This window comes from Fistularia commersonii, chromosome 10 (assembly GCF_037954325.1).
Source record: "Fistularia commersonii isolate RoL2024-O1a breed Wild chromosome 10, RoL_Fcom_v1.0, whole genome shotgun sequence".
Lineage (NCBI taxonomy): Eukaryota > Metazoa > Chordata > Actinopteri > Syngnathiformes > Fistulariidae > Fistularia > Fistularia commersonii.
The window spans coordinates 17,319,726-17,335,665 of NC_141293.1; the positions used below are offsets into that span (position 1 = coordinate 17,319,726).

The following is a 15,940-nucleotide window of genomic DNA, read 5'->3' on the forward strand; positions in this document are numbered from 1 at the left end:
CATCTTTTCATGGATTGTTTATGTCTTGCTATCTTCTGTCCTGTGCCTTTCTATTTATATTTATATTCATATTTATTTCACATTTTTTGACATTATAACTGTAACGCTGCTGTGACAAAATAAAAATTCTCCTATGGGGATCAATGAATCTTATCTTATCTTATCTTATCTTATCTTATCTTATCTTATCTTCGAAAAGTTTACTTGTCCGGTCTCCTGATGACGTCACATACGCCCCTCCCCTCACAATGCTACGTCATCAAAAAATACTAAACAAACATGGCGTCCCTCGGTTGCAAGGCTACTTTCCTTGCTGTGTTGCTGCTGTTTGCCGCTGTTTTAGCAGCGTTTCGAGACATAAATGTGTGTATAACTTTTCCGGCGACGGTTAGTCTTGCTATCGTCTCCGTGCTGGTGAGGAAGCTTCGGCGGCGGGACGGAAGAACCGCCCGCCGGGTATGTGTTGTGGTTCTGGGGGATATCGGACGCAGTCCTCGGATGCAGTATCACGCCTTGTCCCTCAGCAAACATGGTTATTACGTGACTTTTGTTGGATTTTTAGGTAAAACTGCACCGCAGTCACACACACAAATACACACTTCTCATATTTGTACATTTATATACATGGTTTAACCACCAGTACTCCAAGTGCACCTTTCATATCCAGTATAAATGGTCAAATTGGATTGAATTTCCTGATAGCAAGTCTTAAATCTCAGTAAACAGTCCTAAATTCCACACTGTAAAGGTAGTTTTAACCTTTCTTTTAAATCCTCTATCAGATTCCAAGCCACATCAGGACATTCTCAGCCAAGAAAATATTACAATTCTTCCCATTGCAGAAGTAAAAGGAATTCAAGGTACAGGCCTCGGATTTTCTCTGCAGGTTTCCTTTGAAATTAAGTTTCGTTTAAACTTAATTTTTCATTCTTGTTGCCCAGACTCTACTTAACTGACCACGTCATCGCTTGCATTAAGGTTTTTTTCCATAATAATAATAATAATAATGCATTCTCACTTTCTTGACACTCGAGGAATGTCAGCTTGTGTGGGGAAACATTTCTGATTGATTGATATGACATGACAGTCAGCTTTTTTCTGACAGTCATGACAATAATGGCTAATTCTCCAGAAAAACACACAAATAACAGTCCATAGTTAGTGTCATGGTGTAAGGTTCTGTTTCGTGAAAATCTGTTCTGATCAGCTTGGGGCCTGACTTTTCAATTTACATGATTTTCTATTTACTCTCCAAAATCAGTCTGATGCATACAGGTTTTGCAGAAATGTTTGCTGTTCATCGAGAGTTTTGCTTGTTTTTTTCCAGGTGTACCAAAAATTGTTACATATGTGACAAAAGTGGTGCTTCAGGTTCTGCAGTTGCTTCACGTGCTGCTGAAGATGAACCTACAGGCTCATATCCTGATGCAGGTTTGTGTAACCCATGGGAAAAAAATTATGAAGGCATTGATACATAACTGTCTGCAATTTATGTGTCAGATATGTCAAAAATAGTTATAATGTTTATGTATTTTGAGAAAAGTTTGTGCGTGTGAGAGAGAGAGAGAGAGAGAGAAAGTGACTTGAGTGGTAATAGTTATGGTGTCTATATCCCAGAATCCCCCTGGTCTTCCTGGTATTGCAGTGGTCTGGCTGGTGTGTGTCCTACGTGGCAGCTGCTTTATCATTGACTGGCATAATTATGGATACACCATCATGGCCCTGAGCCATGGGCCAACACACCTGCTGGTCCGCCTGGCTAAATGGTCTGTATGTAATTGCAACCATGATTCATTAGGTCATTATCTCATGTACCTCCTAAGCCGTTGTCAATGAAGGCAGTGGTGCTTTTTGTTCCTTCTACAGGTACGAACACTTCTTTGGCCCCCTGGCAACTTACAACCTGTGTGTTACAAATGCCATGAAGGATGACCTGCAGGAAAACTGGGGCATCACGTAAGATTTTGTTTGCTTTTACTGTGTTTACTGATCCTGAAGGGTTTCACGTCTGAGAAGGGATGTCATAAAAATGGACCAGGAATGCATGAGCTCATGGTTACCAGAAATGCATTAGTTCATAGTTACGTTTAATAAAGTTTTAAACATTGCTAATCACGTTTATTGTAGTCAAAGTAGCCAAGGAAGATGCCATGAGTGAGAAAATAATAAAAAAAAATTTAAGGCACAGTACATCTTCAAAAAAAATCTAAACTAAAGGAAAACTATTGCTGGAATAATATTTTTGGTATCAACCGTGACTCTTTTCTTCTGCTTAAATGTATAAATACAACTACACACAGGTATGCACAGTTCCTTCCATATGGAGCCTCTTTCTTAATTCCTAAAATCAACTTTTTTTCGTGTTTTCTATTAGTTGCTATGTATTATATTGAAACTGCCGCATCATGCCTTTGTTGACCCTGTCCTACAACTAGGCTTCCAAGATCTAGCATGGATCTCTAAGATTCCATGCTAATTTTGAGCAAATATTTAGAAAATATCTTAGAAGCATGTGTTTGATTTATCATTTCATCAATTAAAAAAGACATATCAAAGAAAAAAAACACACTTTCCTCACTCTTAATAAGTATCAATATTAAGCAAAATCCCCTGAGAAGAGAGAAAGTCATGATTTCTGCATCCCTCCATATGAATAGCTGACTTTTAATCGCTCCAGGGCAACCACACTCTATGACTGTCCAGCATCCATCTTCAAAGAAACTCCAGTGAAGACGCGGCACAGACTCTTCAAGAAACTTGCTGAAGTAATACCACCATTTCGACCAAGTGGGTGAGTCAGGAAAGAGAGAAACTGCTAAAAGAGCACAAAAGAGCATTGTGAGGTTTCAAAGGATGAAACTCAATGTGCCCCATTGTCCTTTCGGTATGCTTAAATCCTGCTGTTTGTATTGTTTCCAGGGCCGAGGATGATGACAAGGCAGAGAAGACCATCTTCACGGTCCATGACCTTACCGATGACACCGTGACCTTGAGGGCCGAGCGGCCTGTTCTGTTGCTCAGCAGCACCAGCTGGACAGGTTGATAGTTGACATTGTAACTTCTTGGTACTGAACACAAACACAATTAAAATGATAATCATACATGCATATTGATAGCTGTAATATTCATAACAGTATATTTGCTATTTTCTATGATCACCGGGTTATTCATTCACAACATGAGCTAACAAGTGCTTTGCAAAGCAAAGAATATCAATCAAACATTTGGCGAGTAAACTTAACCATGATTGCTATAAATTATAATTTCATGATTATGAATTATCTCTTACTTGGTCCATGTTAAGTATTTCTTAAATTGATCTTTATTATTATTAATTTATTATTCATTTAGTTCACATGAAATCTTTGCAGCATTTTATTTTCCTTATGTCTATTCTTGTAAGTCTCACTCATTCCATCTTTATTATGTACTATTTACATGTACTATTTACAAACACAAATGAGCTTGTATCCATGGTTTGTTTTGTTTTTTTTTTTGTCTCCAGAGGATGAAGACTTCTCTGTCCTTCTAAAGGCTCTCCAAGGTAGCAGAAGTTCTCTTTGCAATCGAAGAAAAGAAGTATATGTTTCAGATGATTTTTCCATGTGTAAATGCCCATGAATGTGTGTTTTCCTACTAGAGTATGAGGAATTCATAAAAGGAGGAGTTTCTTTACCATCAATAATCTGTGTGATCACGGGTAAGAACCCCCTGCGTCCAGTTCTGCCCCTTTCTGCTCGTTTGCGGCACTCAGCCTTCATGTCTTTGTGCAGGTAAAGGTCCCGAGAAGGAGCGGTACAAGAAGCTGATTGCCTCACTGCAAATGGAGCAAGTGAAGATCTGCACCCCGTGGTTGGAGGCAGAAGACTACCCTCTGCTTCTGGGTAAAACTAAGTGTTCTGTATGGGTCTGCAATATTGCATTAATGTTTACTTCATTCCCCTGTGTATTATTTGTCCTCAGTTTAGAAGTCACCCCCGTTAAGTATTTCTGATTCTGATACAAGAGCGGGAAATTTTTTGTTTCGCACATGACGGGGAAAAAAATTCTGACTATGGTGATTATTTCAGTTATAAATGAAATTTTGACGCATTACAGAGTAAAAATAGAGGGATCCAAAACATAAATGTAGAAAACTACAAAATGTCAGGCGACAATGAAGATCTTTTTATCATAGCTGTAATCGCAGAGAGCTCTGTGTTTATGACCTTACAGGGGTTTTAAATAGTTGAACCACCATCTAAAAATGATACTCTTGTGACATAAATGTTTGCAGTCCTAATAAGAGTTAGCACGAAATTGTAAACCTACCCCGAAAAAATTTTAATTATGAAAAAAAAAAGCAGGAAATAACATAAACCCACTCTCTTTTCATCATGCCTATGTTGTCTGGCAAGCGTCATTTGTGTAAATAAATAAAACTAGATAGAGGATTGTTTTCTTTTGTTTTTTTTTCCCTCTGCAAAAAAGTAATACATGTGTACCTTCAAATTCTATAATGACAGTAGGAAACTTTTTTCACTGGAGACATACAGTTCATTTAATGAATGATGAAAACAACTTTAAGTGTGTATCAATTTATTATTAGTTATTAGAAATCTAGAAAAACTTCATAGGCCTGATGAATGATTGTCTAAAAAAGTGAACCTGCGAGTCTAACAAGAGTCATCATCCCTGAGGCGTGTCACCTGAAAGCATTTATTTTTTTTGCCATTTCTGCCACAAACTTAACCAATTCCAAAAGTATCAACAGACATGGGCTCTGGTCATGAAACTAAGAAAATATCCTATGCACTCTGGTATTCAGGTTCTGCAGATTTAGGGGTTTGTCTCCACACTTCGTCCAGCGGTCTAGATCTGCCTATGAAGGTGGTCGACATGTTTGGTTGCTGCCTGCCTGTCTGCGCCGTCCACTTCCACTGGTGAGTCACTTACTTCACATTCACAGAAACACACAGCACTGGGCACCTCTGCATATGCATTGGCTTAATCCTTCATCGTGTCTTCTGCTATTTAATGATATATATATATATGGATCCAGTTGATAACAATTGTTAATTTTGGCTGGGCTCTCAAACACCGTTGAAAATCTTCTCAACTGTACAGTATTCAGTTGGAGCTGTCGTGCAGTAGTTTCACTATCACACGGTGAAATAGCTGAAAACACAAGGAAACTGTGTACTCGGAAGTACAAAGTGTGTGCAGAGAAGTTACATTTCCACAGGAACTTTCATGTCTGCATGGCTTTGGATAAAAACTTAAATTTAGAGAAAACATTAACTTTGTCAGGAGTTGATGCAAGTCGATAACACAGTTTTTGTTTTTATTAAAAATAAATAACAACAAACACAAACCTGAAATAAAAAAAAAAAAGGAATTACATAATAAACACGTAACAGCAAGAAATAAATATCCGCAGTATCTGCAGTAATAGCATTTATATTTTGATGAAAAAAGCCTTCTTCTTTTTTTATTAATTTATTGTGTACATTAGCTTCGGGATCATGGGCAGCCATTCATTAGATGCATTCTAGACATTTTTGATACTGAAATATATAAATATATATATGTGTGTGTGTTTGTGTGTGTGTATGTATATGTGCATGTGTGAGCGTGTGTGTATGTATGTGTGTGTGTATATATATAAATATATCTTTATATATATATATATATATATATATATAAATTTATATTTATAAATTTATATATTATATAAATATTTATAAATTTATATATTTATTTTAATAGTTTAAATTTAATCATTTAAATTTATATAAATTTATATATTTTTCATATATATATATATATCAATCTTTGTAGTTACTGCTAACACTTAAGACAATTCATATTTCATTATATTTCATATTCTTCCTCCTTACTACTATCTATTACTGTTATGTTTTTTTACGTGAAACTCTGGCACAACAATTTCCTTTCGGGATTAATAAAGTTGTTCTCATCTCATCTCATTATATATTGTCAAAATATTTTTTTAATACCTATATTTCTTTTTCTGACTGTTAACATAGATGTCCTTTTCTGAGCATTTTTGGAAAATGTAACAATGAAAATGTAGTGACGCCTGCCACCTTTCCATCTAGTTTACATGAGCTGGTGAAATCGGAGACCAACGGGCTGATATTTAGAAACTCCCAGGAACTTGCCCAGCAACTCAAGGTGAGACCGGAGCACAATCACCAGTTTTGAATTATAAAAACCTGGTTTATTTCTACTTTGTGTTGACATTTTTTGCGATATAGGCTATGTTATAATTTCACGTGATTCTCTGTGTTGAAAAGTGTATTTGATATCAACACCTCGCACTTGTTTTTTTTTTTTTTTCTTTTTTTTTTTTTGTTCCAGTCGCTCCTATCAAATTTTCCCAGTTCAGATGGCAGGCTGGATTTCTTCAGGAGGAACCTGCGCAACACCAGAGCTCAGGGTTGGGATGACAATTGGGACCAAAACGTTCTCCCACTAATCGCTGCTCCCAAGTCCAGACCGGAGCCAGGACTTGACCAGTTCCCCAGTGGCACATCAAGCTGAGACCAGGTCCTTTCCAAAGACAAACGAAGGCTGAAACCTTACCAGGATCCCGGTTTCTCCTCCAGCGTTACTATTCCGATCTCATTTCAGTGCCCGGGTTCTGATCGAGATTCTTTATCCTGGATTCACCACCAACGATCCGGGACCTTTATCATGAAGGGGACTTGGTTTCAGCAGGATATCTCACCGTAGCAATTTAAAATGGGCCAAATTGACAATCAGTTTGTTCCTGAATGGAGTTGTGCTTGTGGACACAATGAATGTACTCCTTCATTCAGAGCTTTGGGCTACGAGCCGGCTCTGATGAGACCAAAATATCTTCGAGTCGTGTGAAACAAAAGAGAAAAACCAGATATAGGTAAGGGGTATCACAGCTGTGGAAATATAATTCCACTTTTGCTATGCCAAAAAATTGAAGGCTCAAAGCAGTTTCACAACAAGCACAAAGTTTCACCTAAAACAAAAAAAAAAAAAAACAGTTTGAAAACTTTAACTAGATGTAATCAAGTGAACGGTTTATTCTTAACAAGACATTTAGGTGAAAATTTAGGTGACATTTTTTGGAATGATGTCAATTCCTGAAAACCCTTAATCCTGTAAGAATCACGGAATAAGATGAATCTGATCCATATCAGATCAAAACTAAAAGACTCATGTTTTCAACCTGTGTTTTTATTCTTCTGCTGCACCTAAAATTTGGTAGTGCAATAAATTTAGCATTTATACTTTATTAATCCCCCGTGGGGAGATTCCTTCTCTGCTTGTGATCCATCATGGATGAACCAACGAAACGTACACACTTGAAACATACTATTTATTGTTCTCACTCCCTCTCTCTCTCACACACACATACATATGCAGTTGTTATTGCCTTGTTCTTTATGATCATACTTTTTTTTTTTAGGTAAACAAGTATAACTTTATTTCTCTAATCAAATTTAAAGGGTCAAAATTCTGAAATTGGTTCGGAATTTGGGGTATTTCATCCTCAGGACTGATTCTAATGATAAAAAATTATATAAAATAGACAAATAATCCCATTTTGTGGTGCTATAAGAGTTTTGGGTGGAAAATATCGGGCAACTAACACACCAAAAGGAAGTATTTGGGTTTTTTTCTCATTGCTCAAAGAAGCAATAATGCAAAATCATAAATATTTGTCACTGTTACTGACATGCAGTGATGATTATGAAAATGTAAGGTTGCATCAACTGGTGAAAAAAAGATAACTTTCAATTTTTATTCCCCTGAAAAGATACCAGTAATATATAAGGTCATTGTTATTGGGTTAAAATTGTGAAATTAATTAACATTGATTTCCATGATCAGGACCACTCACAAATTAACACATTCAACCAATGAAAGTAGCTTATTTTTTTCAGGGTATGGTTTTTGTATGGCATTTTGCAATGGCAAATAATGTTCATTTTTGTCCACAAACATGCTAAGTGGGAGTTTTTCTGTCACTGCACAAAAATTAATCTTCTTAATACTACTAATTATCAATTGCATTTACGTGCAATGATCGGTAACAAATGTAACAAAGGTATCATTTGGTAAAAAGGATGTTAAGTTTTTCTCCATTTACATTGTGTAATCTAATTCAAAAGTTTAAAATTCTGAATTTGAATGAAAACTTGATTTTCATGATCAAGACTGATGCAAACTAAAAACATAAAAAGGAAAAAGTAGAAAAATCTTTCAGTAAATTAAATTAATTTTGTAGCATTTATGGCCACAAACATACTTAGTTGGACTTTTCCCTACTTTGCTTTCTCGGCACAAAAATAATAATTCACAATGAGCAAAGTTGTTGTTAATTACTTCCATATCTCAGAGTGTGCTAAAAGTGTTTCAAGAAATATCAGTACCAATAAAAATATGCAAATTTGCAGTTTTTGAGGTTTTTCAACAAGTGCAACAAACTGGCATCAAGAGGGTTAAAAATGAATAAAAGGAATGAGACTTTGTATGTATTATCAAGAACAGACATTAAATTAAAACAACTTTATGCATTAGAGGAAACCAAAACAAATGAAAAAAAAACAGTTAAATGGCTTTGAACGATGCAAGAGTTAATTCTTCTTGCGTCTGGTGATCGCCTGTCTAATCTTCTAGATGACTGCAGTTGCTTTTGATGCATTGCAACAGAAGAGACAAGTAAACTAAGAAAGACGCAACAAGAAAACAAAAAGAAGTAAAAGAATAGGTACAAACAAAACACCCACCCACAAGAACAAGCAGGTGAATCACAACGTAGTGAGTTCCAAAACATTTAGCCATGTTCTTACACTGCCACCAGGTTTTGCTTCTTGCCGTCCATTTTTTTTTTTATTCCATGTGGTTTTGTTTATTTGCAGCTCTTTATTTGCTGTCCCCAGGGAGCGTCTCCCGTCAGCCATTCTGGGATCTGGCCTCTCTGCAACCAGTCTGATGTGAAATGAAAGCTGAGCGCTGTATCTGGTTGGTCACAGTCAGCTTCTTCCAAGCAGATGCAGCAAGTTTTGCATTTTTCTATCTCGCCCTTAACAAAGGAGGCCAGCAGAACGCAAAGCTCACCGTTCTGACAGCACTGACAATATATTTTGACTTATATGATGCTGAGTTTGGGATGCTTTGCCATTTGTCCCAAATTTAGATAATAAATATCTCCATTGTCACTGTATTACTTTACATTACATTACATTGCATTTGGCAGACGCTTTTATCCAATTGTCCCACATTTAGATAATAAATATCTCCATTGTCACTGTATTACATTACATTACATTACATTGCATTTGGCAGACGCTTTTATCCAATTGTCCCAAATTTAGATAATAAATATCTCCATTGTCACTGTATTACATTACATTACATTACATTGCATTTGGCAGACGCTTTTATCCAATTGTCCCAAATTTAGATAATAAATATCTCCATTGTCACTGTATTACTTTACATTACATTACATTGCATTTGGCAGACGCTTTTATCCAATTGTCCCAAATTTAGATAATAAATATCTCCATTGTCACTGTATTACATTACATTACATTGCATTTGGCAGACGCTTTTATCCAAAGCGACTTCCAATAGAGGACATCGGGACTGCAAATACACTTGCAAATACACGATGCACAGGAAATATACAGAACTGTAATGCAATAAATCACGGTACATTGAACTATAAAAGCTGTCATTGCCAGATTTTAGCCAATACACACCCTTTACTATACAATATTTTAAAATCAGGTTCTATATGCACCTTTTTGATTTGGAGCATTTGCCCCTTTAGAGGTCTCTGCTGGGCCCTGATCCTTTTTCTTCATCTCATAGTAGAGAAGCCAGCGTCTTCGATGGCGTGCACGTGTGTTTATTTGCGTGTTGAGGCGTGTGGAGGTCAGTGCCCGTGGTGCCCCTTGTGCGACAGTTTCCGGTACACTTTGAGTATTTCTATATCAGAGAGTCTGTTGTAGGGAAAAACATGGCAGACAGGTCCTGTTATCACTTCATGCTCCATCCCTGCATTTTCTGTGAGAGAAACAAAAAGTGCTGCAGAGTTAATAAATACATTAGTGAGGTGAATACCCTCCCCTTCCATCCCTGTACAAAAAAATAACCAAAAAAAAAAATGATGGCGTTATTGTAAAATAAAGTACTACAAAAAAATAACCCCCCCCCAAAAAAATGATGACATTATTGTAAAATACAGAAAAATCCAAGAGGGACATTCTACCATTTTTATGTTTTGGATGACTTTTTCAAAAAAAAAGAAAACCCATTTATTTTGTCACATTCAGTTAGAAATACTGCACGATATCAGCGCGCCCGGGTAGCTGTGAGCTGTTTAGTATCTTGTTAAAAAGGACTTCAGCGGGCTAGGAGAGGTACAAAAATTGAAGCAGGAACTTTTTCGGCTCCAATACAATTTCTCTACCACCTCAGAAATACTGCCCTGCAAGGAGAACTGCATAAATATATATTATAGTGGAAAAACCTAAACCTTTTGTTATTTTCCACAGCAATCTAGTTTAAAGAGATAAAGAAAAGTTTGGAAGATTTACCCAGTCTGATCATGCGTCAACTGAATCAGAGTACTAATTCCCCCAAAACAAATGTGCTTAGTTCCTTAGAATTTGTTGGATCTGAATGAATTTTCAGCCGATCTGAGGCCTGAGGGAGGCATTTACCGAGCTGCCGCTTGAAGCCGCTGTATGTGTCTGGGTTTCGAACGGTGGAGCAGATCCAAATGTCCGGGGCGACTCTGGGGGGCGAATGTTCCAGGATCTTTGACAGCAGCTTCGCCAGGATTCCCGCGACCTCGGGGTCGTAGACCACATCTGCAAACAGGAAGCACGGGAAGGATTGTCCATTTTTTAGTTCTCGTGAACACCAAGGATACCCTGTGTAAGCCATCTATGCCCTTTTTAAAACATTAGTGCGCAAGAGTGGAAAGCATCTTTTCTAATTATAAACTATCTTTACTGGGTCATCATCAACAACAAGTATCTTCTCCAATTCATTGCTATTTTCTATTTATTAAATTCATTAAATAAGCAATTATCTGACATGACGTGAAAATACATCAACGGAGGAAAGCATATTTCTGATCCAAAACAATCTTTACTTGGTTATTATCAGTAACAAGTTGCTATTTTCTATTTATTAAATTCATGAAATAAGAAATATTTCTATTAAGCAATTTTGCTTAATTTTGTTGAGTGAAAACTAAAATAGGGAAAGTATCCGTGAAACTGTTCAAAGATGCAAGACGGTGACCAGATATTCTAATATTTTGAGATAGGATTTTTGAGTTTCCTTAAAATGTAAGCCATAATCAGCAATATTAAAATAATAAAAAGCTTGCAATACTTCAGTTGATTTGTAATGAATCCAGAATGTATGACATTTTTGTTTTTGTAATTGCATCACAGAAGATAAAGAACTTTTATCACAATATTCTAATTTTCTGAGACAGTCCTGTGTAGTCAAGCCTCATCCATGACTGGTTTCCCCCTATTGTTTGATTATTTCATCTTAAGTCTAGAAAAGATGTAAATCAGATCCTTCTCATATTTTCTTACAGAACTGGTGGAGGGAAAACTGAAGAGATCTGAGGAGCTCACAAACATCTGAATCATCTGTTTGCAGGGAAAAACATTAAAAACGATCCCAAGGTGAGCCGAATGAGGTCAATTCTGATTTTTACTGCAGACTATCTAAAGTGAAACACCGTCTGCAGTTTCTAAAAACCTGACAAGCTCATTAGGAAGTTAAGAGATTCCTACATTTTAAACTCAAGCTGTGTTTGTGCGGATGTTACTCCATTGACCCAGACCTCCCTCCCGACTCCTTTGGCGCTCGAAATCCGAACCTGCAGCGATGATCGTGTCGACGGCCGCATCCGTCAGCTGTTCCTGCGTGGCGGTCTCCCAGTCGAGCGCTTCGACTTGAACGGCGGGCGTCGTCTTCTGCAGCAGGCCGTTCAGCTTCACGTTCTCCCGCAGCCTCTGCAGGACACCCGCGTGGCAGTCGCTGAAGATAAAGCGTGATGGAGCGCAGTAGCGACATATAGTGATGCCGGTCAATCCCACGCCGCTGCCCAGCTCCAGAACGGACCTGTGGAAAGTGAGGAAGTGCTATAATCCACTGCGGTCATAACGGTAATTACCTTTGCGTCCGTGTGCAGTGCGAAAACTTTTTTTGTCATCGTGACAAACAACTCTCGTGTGTTTGGTTTCATCTTGTGTCCAGGTGTGATTCTGTGAGAGGATTTCCCTTCTGGTTTTAAGCTTTATTATGTCCCGAGTGGGGGAGTTGAAATACCTCGGGTCTTGAGAGTGGGAAATGGAAAGGCTGTTGCGATAAAAACAGAGCTGAACCAAAAATCTTTGGATGGACCTTAGTGATCAAAAAATAATGTTTGCCGGGCAACACAGATTTGTTCCATAAATGAAAAACCCTGGTCGCTAAAGTCATGACTGACAAAGTGGTAACATTGTGTTACTTTCTTAGATATTTTGTTTCTTTCTCACAGATTGTGTTACTTTCAACATTTTGAGGAGCTACTCGTGTTACATACAGGACTGTCTCAGAAAATTAGAATATTGTGATACAGTTCTTTATCTTCTGTAATGCAATTACAAAAACAAAAATGTCATACATTCTTGATTCATTACAAATCAACTGAAATATTGCAAGCCTTTTATCATTTTAATATTGCTGATTATGGCTCACATCTTAAGAAAACTCAAAAATCCTATCTCAAAATATTAGAATATGAAAAAGTATATTTTGTTTTTTTAATTGCATTTCAGAAGATAAAGAACTTTATCACAATATTCTAATTTTCTGAGACAGTCCTGTATATCTGACAAGAAAAAAAATGAATATATAATGTGAATGTAATTCTTTCATTTTAAATAATGCTGATATATCCAATCCAGTAATATTTACTTTTAATTTTTTTTTTTTTTTTTTGCATCAGCAGCTGAAAGTTGGATACTGATAGCCCATTATGACACCTGGTCTGATACACTGTCAAATGGCTTGTTTTTATTTTATTTTATTATAAAAACATGACCGTGTGAAGAGGAAAAATTAAGAATTAACTCTGTGAAACCTGCAAAAGTATGATCTATAGCCAAACAGCTGAGTTGCAACAGCGATATAAAAACAGCTAAAGGCAAGCTTGGACTGTTGATTTTTAATCAACAATTTTTATTTTTTTAATTGCATTACAGAAGATAAAGAACTTTATCACAATATTCTAATTTTCTGAGGCAGTTCTGTACACATAAACCCAAGCAAACACCCAAATACACAGATAAACTCAGGGATATATACTGATTATATACTATGTATACACAAAGACACACACATATTTCTGTGTATCTGACTGTCGGGGAAAAAATCCCATCTGTCACTGGGCTACGTGAAGAGACAAAACACATGAAAAGACACATGGGGATGTTAAACAAGTTAATGGTGTAAACGCTGACCTGGAAGATGCTGTTTTTCTTCTCAAAAGTGCAATATATAGCATAAAAATAAAAAAGTTAACAGCCACAAGCAGATGATGCACTGGACGTCTGGGTGTTACCTGCCAGCAAAAGCTTGCTGGTGATCCAGAGCCCACTCAGCCAGGTAGAGCGCTGCCTCCCAGGTCACGAGCCCCGTCGTTCCCTCTGAGATCACGGCTAAGTTTTCCAGAAGGCTTACGGCACTGCCATCGGGCTTCAGGATAACGGACGACAGATGTTAGAAATCAAATGTAGGCCTTAAAAGCATCAAAAATATCAGCATAAGTAGCAAAAGATTTCATGTTGCACTAACTGGATATCCCATCGCCACCCACAATCCACAAACCATCAACGTCATGCAACACTGGTGTCCACAAAGATGCACATTTGAAGAAAGACTCATGAAAATGTGCAAGTATTACTTGCAAAAGTAGTAAGAATTCCCCAAAAAATTAATAAATAAATCAAGACAATTCACAAGAATAAGTGAAAATTATATATTAAAGATATTTTTTTTCATACTCTTGTGCACTCCTTATCTTTCACTTGGTACTTAAGACCTTAAGACACTATGATTTTCACTTGTTACTTAAGACACTTCATAGTTTATTTGTATTTCTTATTCTCCCCCCTTTTTTTTAACTGGTTATACAATTTTCTACTATTATTTATCATTGTTTTATTTTTCTTGTAACATTCATATTCTTGAGCATTCATATTTTAAATTAATGGAGTCCCTTATTAGGCATCTTACAGTTCCACAACAATCCTTAGAAACTTACAGCTAAACCAATATCAGTCTTTTAATACAAAGGAGGATCATTGTATTTCTTATTCTCCCTCCTTCCTACTATTATCTATTACTGTTATTGTTTGAAACTCTGGCACAACAATTTCCTTCGGGATAAATAAAGTTATTCTTATTCTTATTTTTCTTTAATACATCAATATTTCTCAATATACATGGCTTTTATTGTGTTTTTGAAATATTTTTGTATCCACTCTGTGACTTGAAATGATTAAGTGTGTTTTGTTTTTACCAATAGGTAACTCTTGTATCCCTCTGCAGCCTCCTGTGTGCCCACCACCTCAGCCAGAGCATCATAAATCTGGTCTAGAGGATCGCAGCCCGCAGCCTCCATCTACATAGAATCGTCGGATTAGATTGCTTCTGGTTAAATGCTCCCAAAAGTCACATGAAAATCAACTAAAATATCTCTTCAGAAATGATGATCCTGATAAAATCCACTCAAAAAGGAGTCTGCAACTTTCCATCGGCCGACAAGCATTACGAGAACGTAGATAGAAAATCAAAAAGTAAGTATCATATCGACAGATCAAGTAATAACAATACTCGATTATAACATTTCCCAATATTATATGAGTTACTTGGAAGCATTTCGGAGGGTGGCGATCTGTCACATGTGAAGATGAACCGAGCACCGACCCGTTTGATGAGCTCAGAGAGAAACATCTTCCTGTATTGGACAGACGGCGGGAACATCTTGCACAAAGAGTGATGACATGTCTGACACACACATTGGAAAAGCATGTCAGTTTATCTGGACTGCAACAGTCTTAAATGTGTGTGGAAATTCAGCCTGCTTACCTGCTTCAGGATGTCTAAGATCATATCTGATGATTTGCTTTCGAGGTCATTTTCTAGATACTGTGTGAAGAAAAAACACTTTGAAATACATTTTAACATTCGGATATTATTTTTCCCTTTTTGCATCTGTTTTGAACTAATAGTAAAAATGTAGTAAAGAGATTAATGCTTCCTTTATTGTAATCAACTTTATAATAATATTTTCTAGACGTTATTTTTTACTCAAAATAATTTTTGCATAGCAGCCACGGAAATCAAAAATGATTTAGTTGAGATGAAAAATCCCTCTTATAATGGTACTGAATTGTATATACTATCAGCCCTCTGGGTAACAAGCTCTCAACACTTCAACCAGTTCCAAACATTACTCATAACACATTCAATTATGTTTTAATTTTAATCTGCACGTACACAAAATGTACACCGAATTATTAAGAAGCATCTTTTCATTCGTAAAATGCTTTCATTCGCAGCTTTTACGTGAATCTTAGTTTACAATCGGCGAGATATTCTGGAATCAGATACATTTCTGAATGGAGTTTGGCGTTACGTTTTTAAATACAACTTACAGACCAGGGGAAGGAAACCAGACGTGCTGTAGCGAAGAAACGCGCCTGGAAATCACTTAAAATATCTGAATTATTTACGTTTCTATGACCACAGTTCGGGTTCAGATCCATCTTTCACGTGGAATTTGGTTTACTTCCCTTTTACCCGTGAGGCATCGCGAGATTACGTTACTAACGTTTCTGGTTATTGTAGTTTTTAATATGTTGTAGTT

General features: G+C 36.7%; 2 protein-coding genes and 1 long non-coding RNA gene across 4 annotated transcripts; 2 read left to right on the forward strand and 1 right to left on the reverse strand.

Annotated features, from left to right (window-relative positions):
• The first annotated feature begins 279 nt into the window (after positions 1–279).
• Positions 280–6,546, forward strand: alg1 (ALG1 chitobiosyldiphosphodolichol beta-mannosyltransferase). Its single transcript, XM_086154097.1, has 13 exons — positions 280–562; positions 783–860; positions 1,328–1,431; positions 1,618–1,766; positions 1,867–1,956; positions 2,678–2,791; positions 2,920–3,038; positions 3,506–3,544; positions 3,641–3,700; positions 3,774–3,884; positions 4,808–4,922; positions 6,102–6,177; positions 6,364–6,546. The coding sequence occupies exons 1-13, from the start codon at positions 280–282 to the stop codon at positions 6,544–6,546; spliced, it is 1,521 nt and encodes a 506-aa protein (XP_086010223.1).
• On the reverse strand, positions 6,459–15,921 carry eef2kmt (eukaryotic elongation factor 2 lysine methyltransferase). 2 transcript variants are annotated; one of them, XM_086154095.1, is made up of 8 exons: positions 15,729–15,921; positions 15,160–15,219; positions 14,998–15,078; positions 14,591–14,692; positions 13,631–13,764; positions 11,903–12,147; positions 10,719–10,868; positions 6,459–10,059 (listed from the first exon to the last, which is right to left on the reverse strand). In XM_086154095.1, the coding sequence occupies exons 1-8, from the start codon at positions 15,837–15,839 to the stop codon at positions 9,929–9,931; spliced, it is 1,014 nt and encodes a 337-aa protein (XP_086010221.1). In that variant the 5' UTR covers positions 15,840–15,921; the 3' UTR covers positions 6,459–9,928. The 2 variants fall into 2 exon arrangements, with proteins under 2 accessions (XP_086010221.1, XP_086010222.1); XM_086154096.1 differs by lacking the exon at positions 15,729–15,921 and having other exon boundaries at positions 14,940–15,078.
• LOC147230650 (uncharacterized) lies at positions 8,959–11,941 on the forward strand. Its single transcript, XR_015106722.1, has 3 exons — positions 8,959–9,009; positions 11,615–11,705; positions 11,865–11,941. It is a non-coding gene; the product is annotated as an uncharacterized LOC147230650 (long non-coding RNA).
• Positions 15,922–15,940: the final 19 nt, after the last annotated feature.

Bases quoted from the DNA above. Each gene is read 5' to 3' on its own strand.
- alg1 (XM_086154097.1), top strand. From the start codon at position 280: ATGGCGTCCCTCGGTTGCAAGGCTACTTTCCTTGCTGTGTTGCTGCTG. The intron at 1,957-2,677 runs GTAAGATTTTGT...TAATCGCTCCAG, and splicing joins CAGGAAAACTGGGGCATCAC to GGCAACCACACTCTATGACT. The intron at 3,039-3,505 runs GTTGATAGTTGA...TTTTGTCTCCAG, and splicing joins CAGCAGCACCAGCTGGACAG to AGGATGAAGACTTCTCTGTC.
- eef2kmt (XM_086154095.1), bottom strand. From the start codon at position 15,839: ATGGATCTGAACCCGAACTGTGGTCATAGAAACGTAAATAATTCAGAT. The intron at 12,148-13,630 runs GTAACACCCAGA...CACTTTCCACAG, and splicing joins CAGCAAGCTTTTGCTGGCAG to GTCCGTTCTGGAGCTGGGCA. The intron at 10,060-10,718 runs GTAAATGCCTCC...TTTCTCTCACAG, and splicing joins CGGCTTCAAGCGGCAGCTCG to AAAATGCAGGGATGGAGCAT.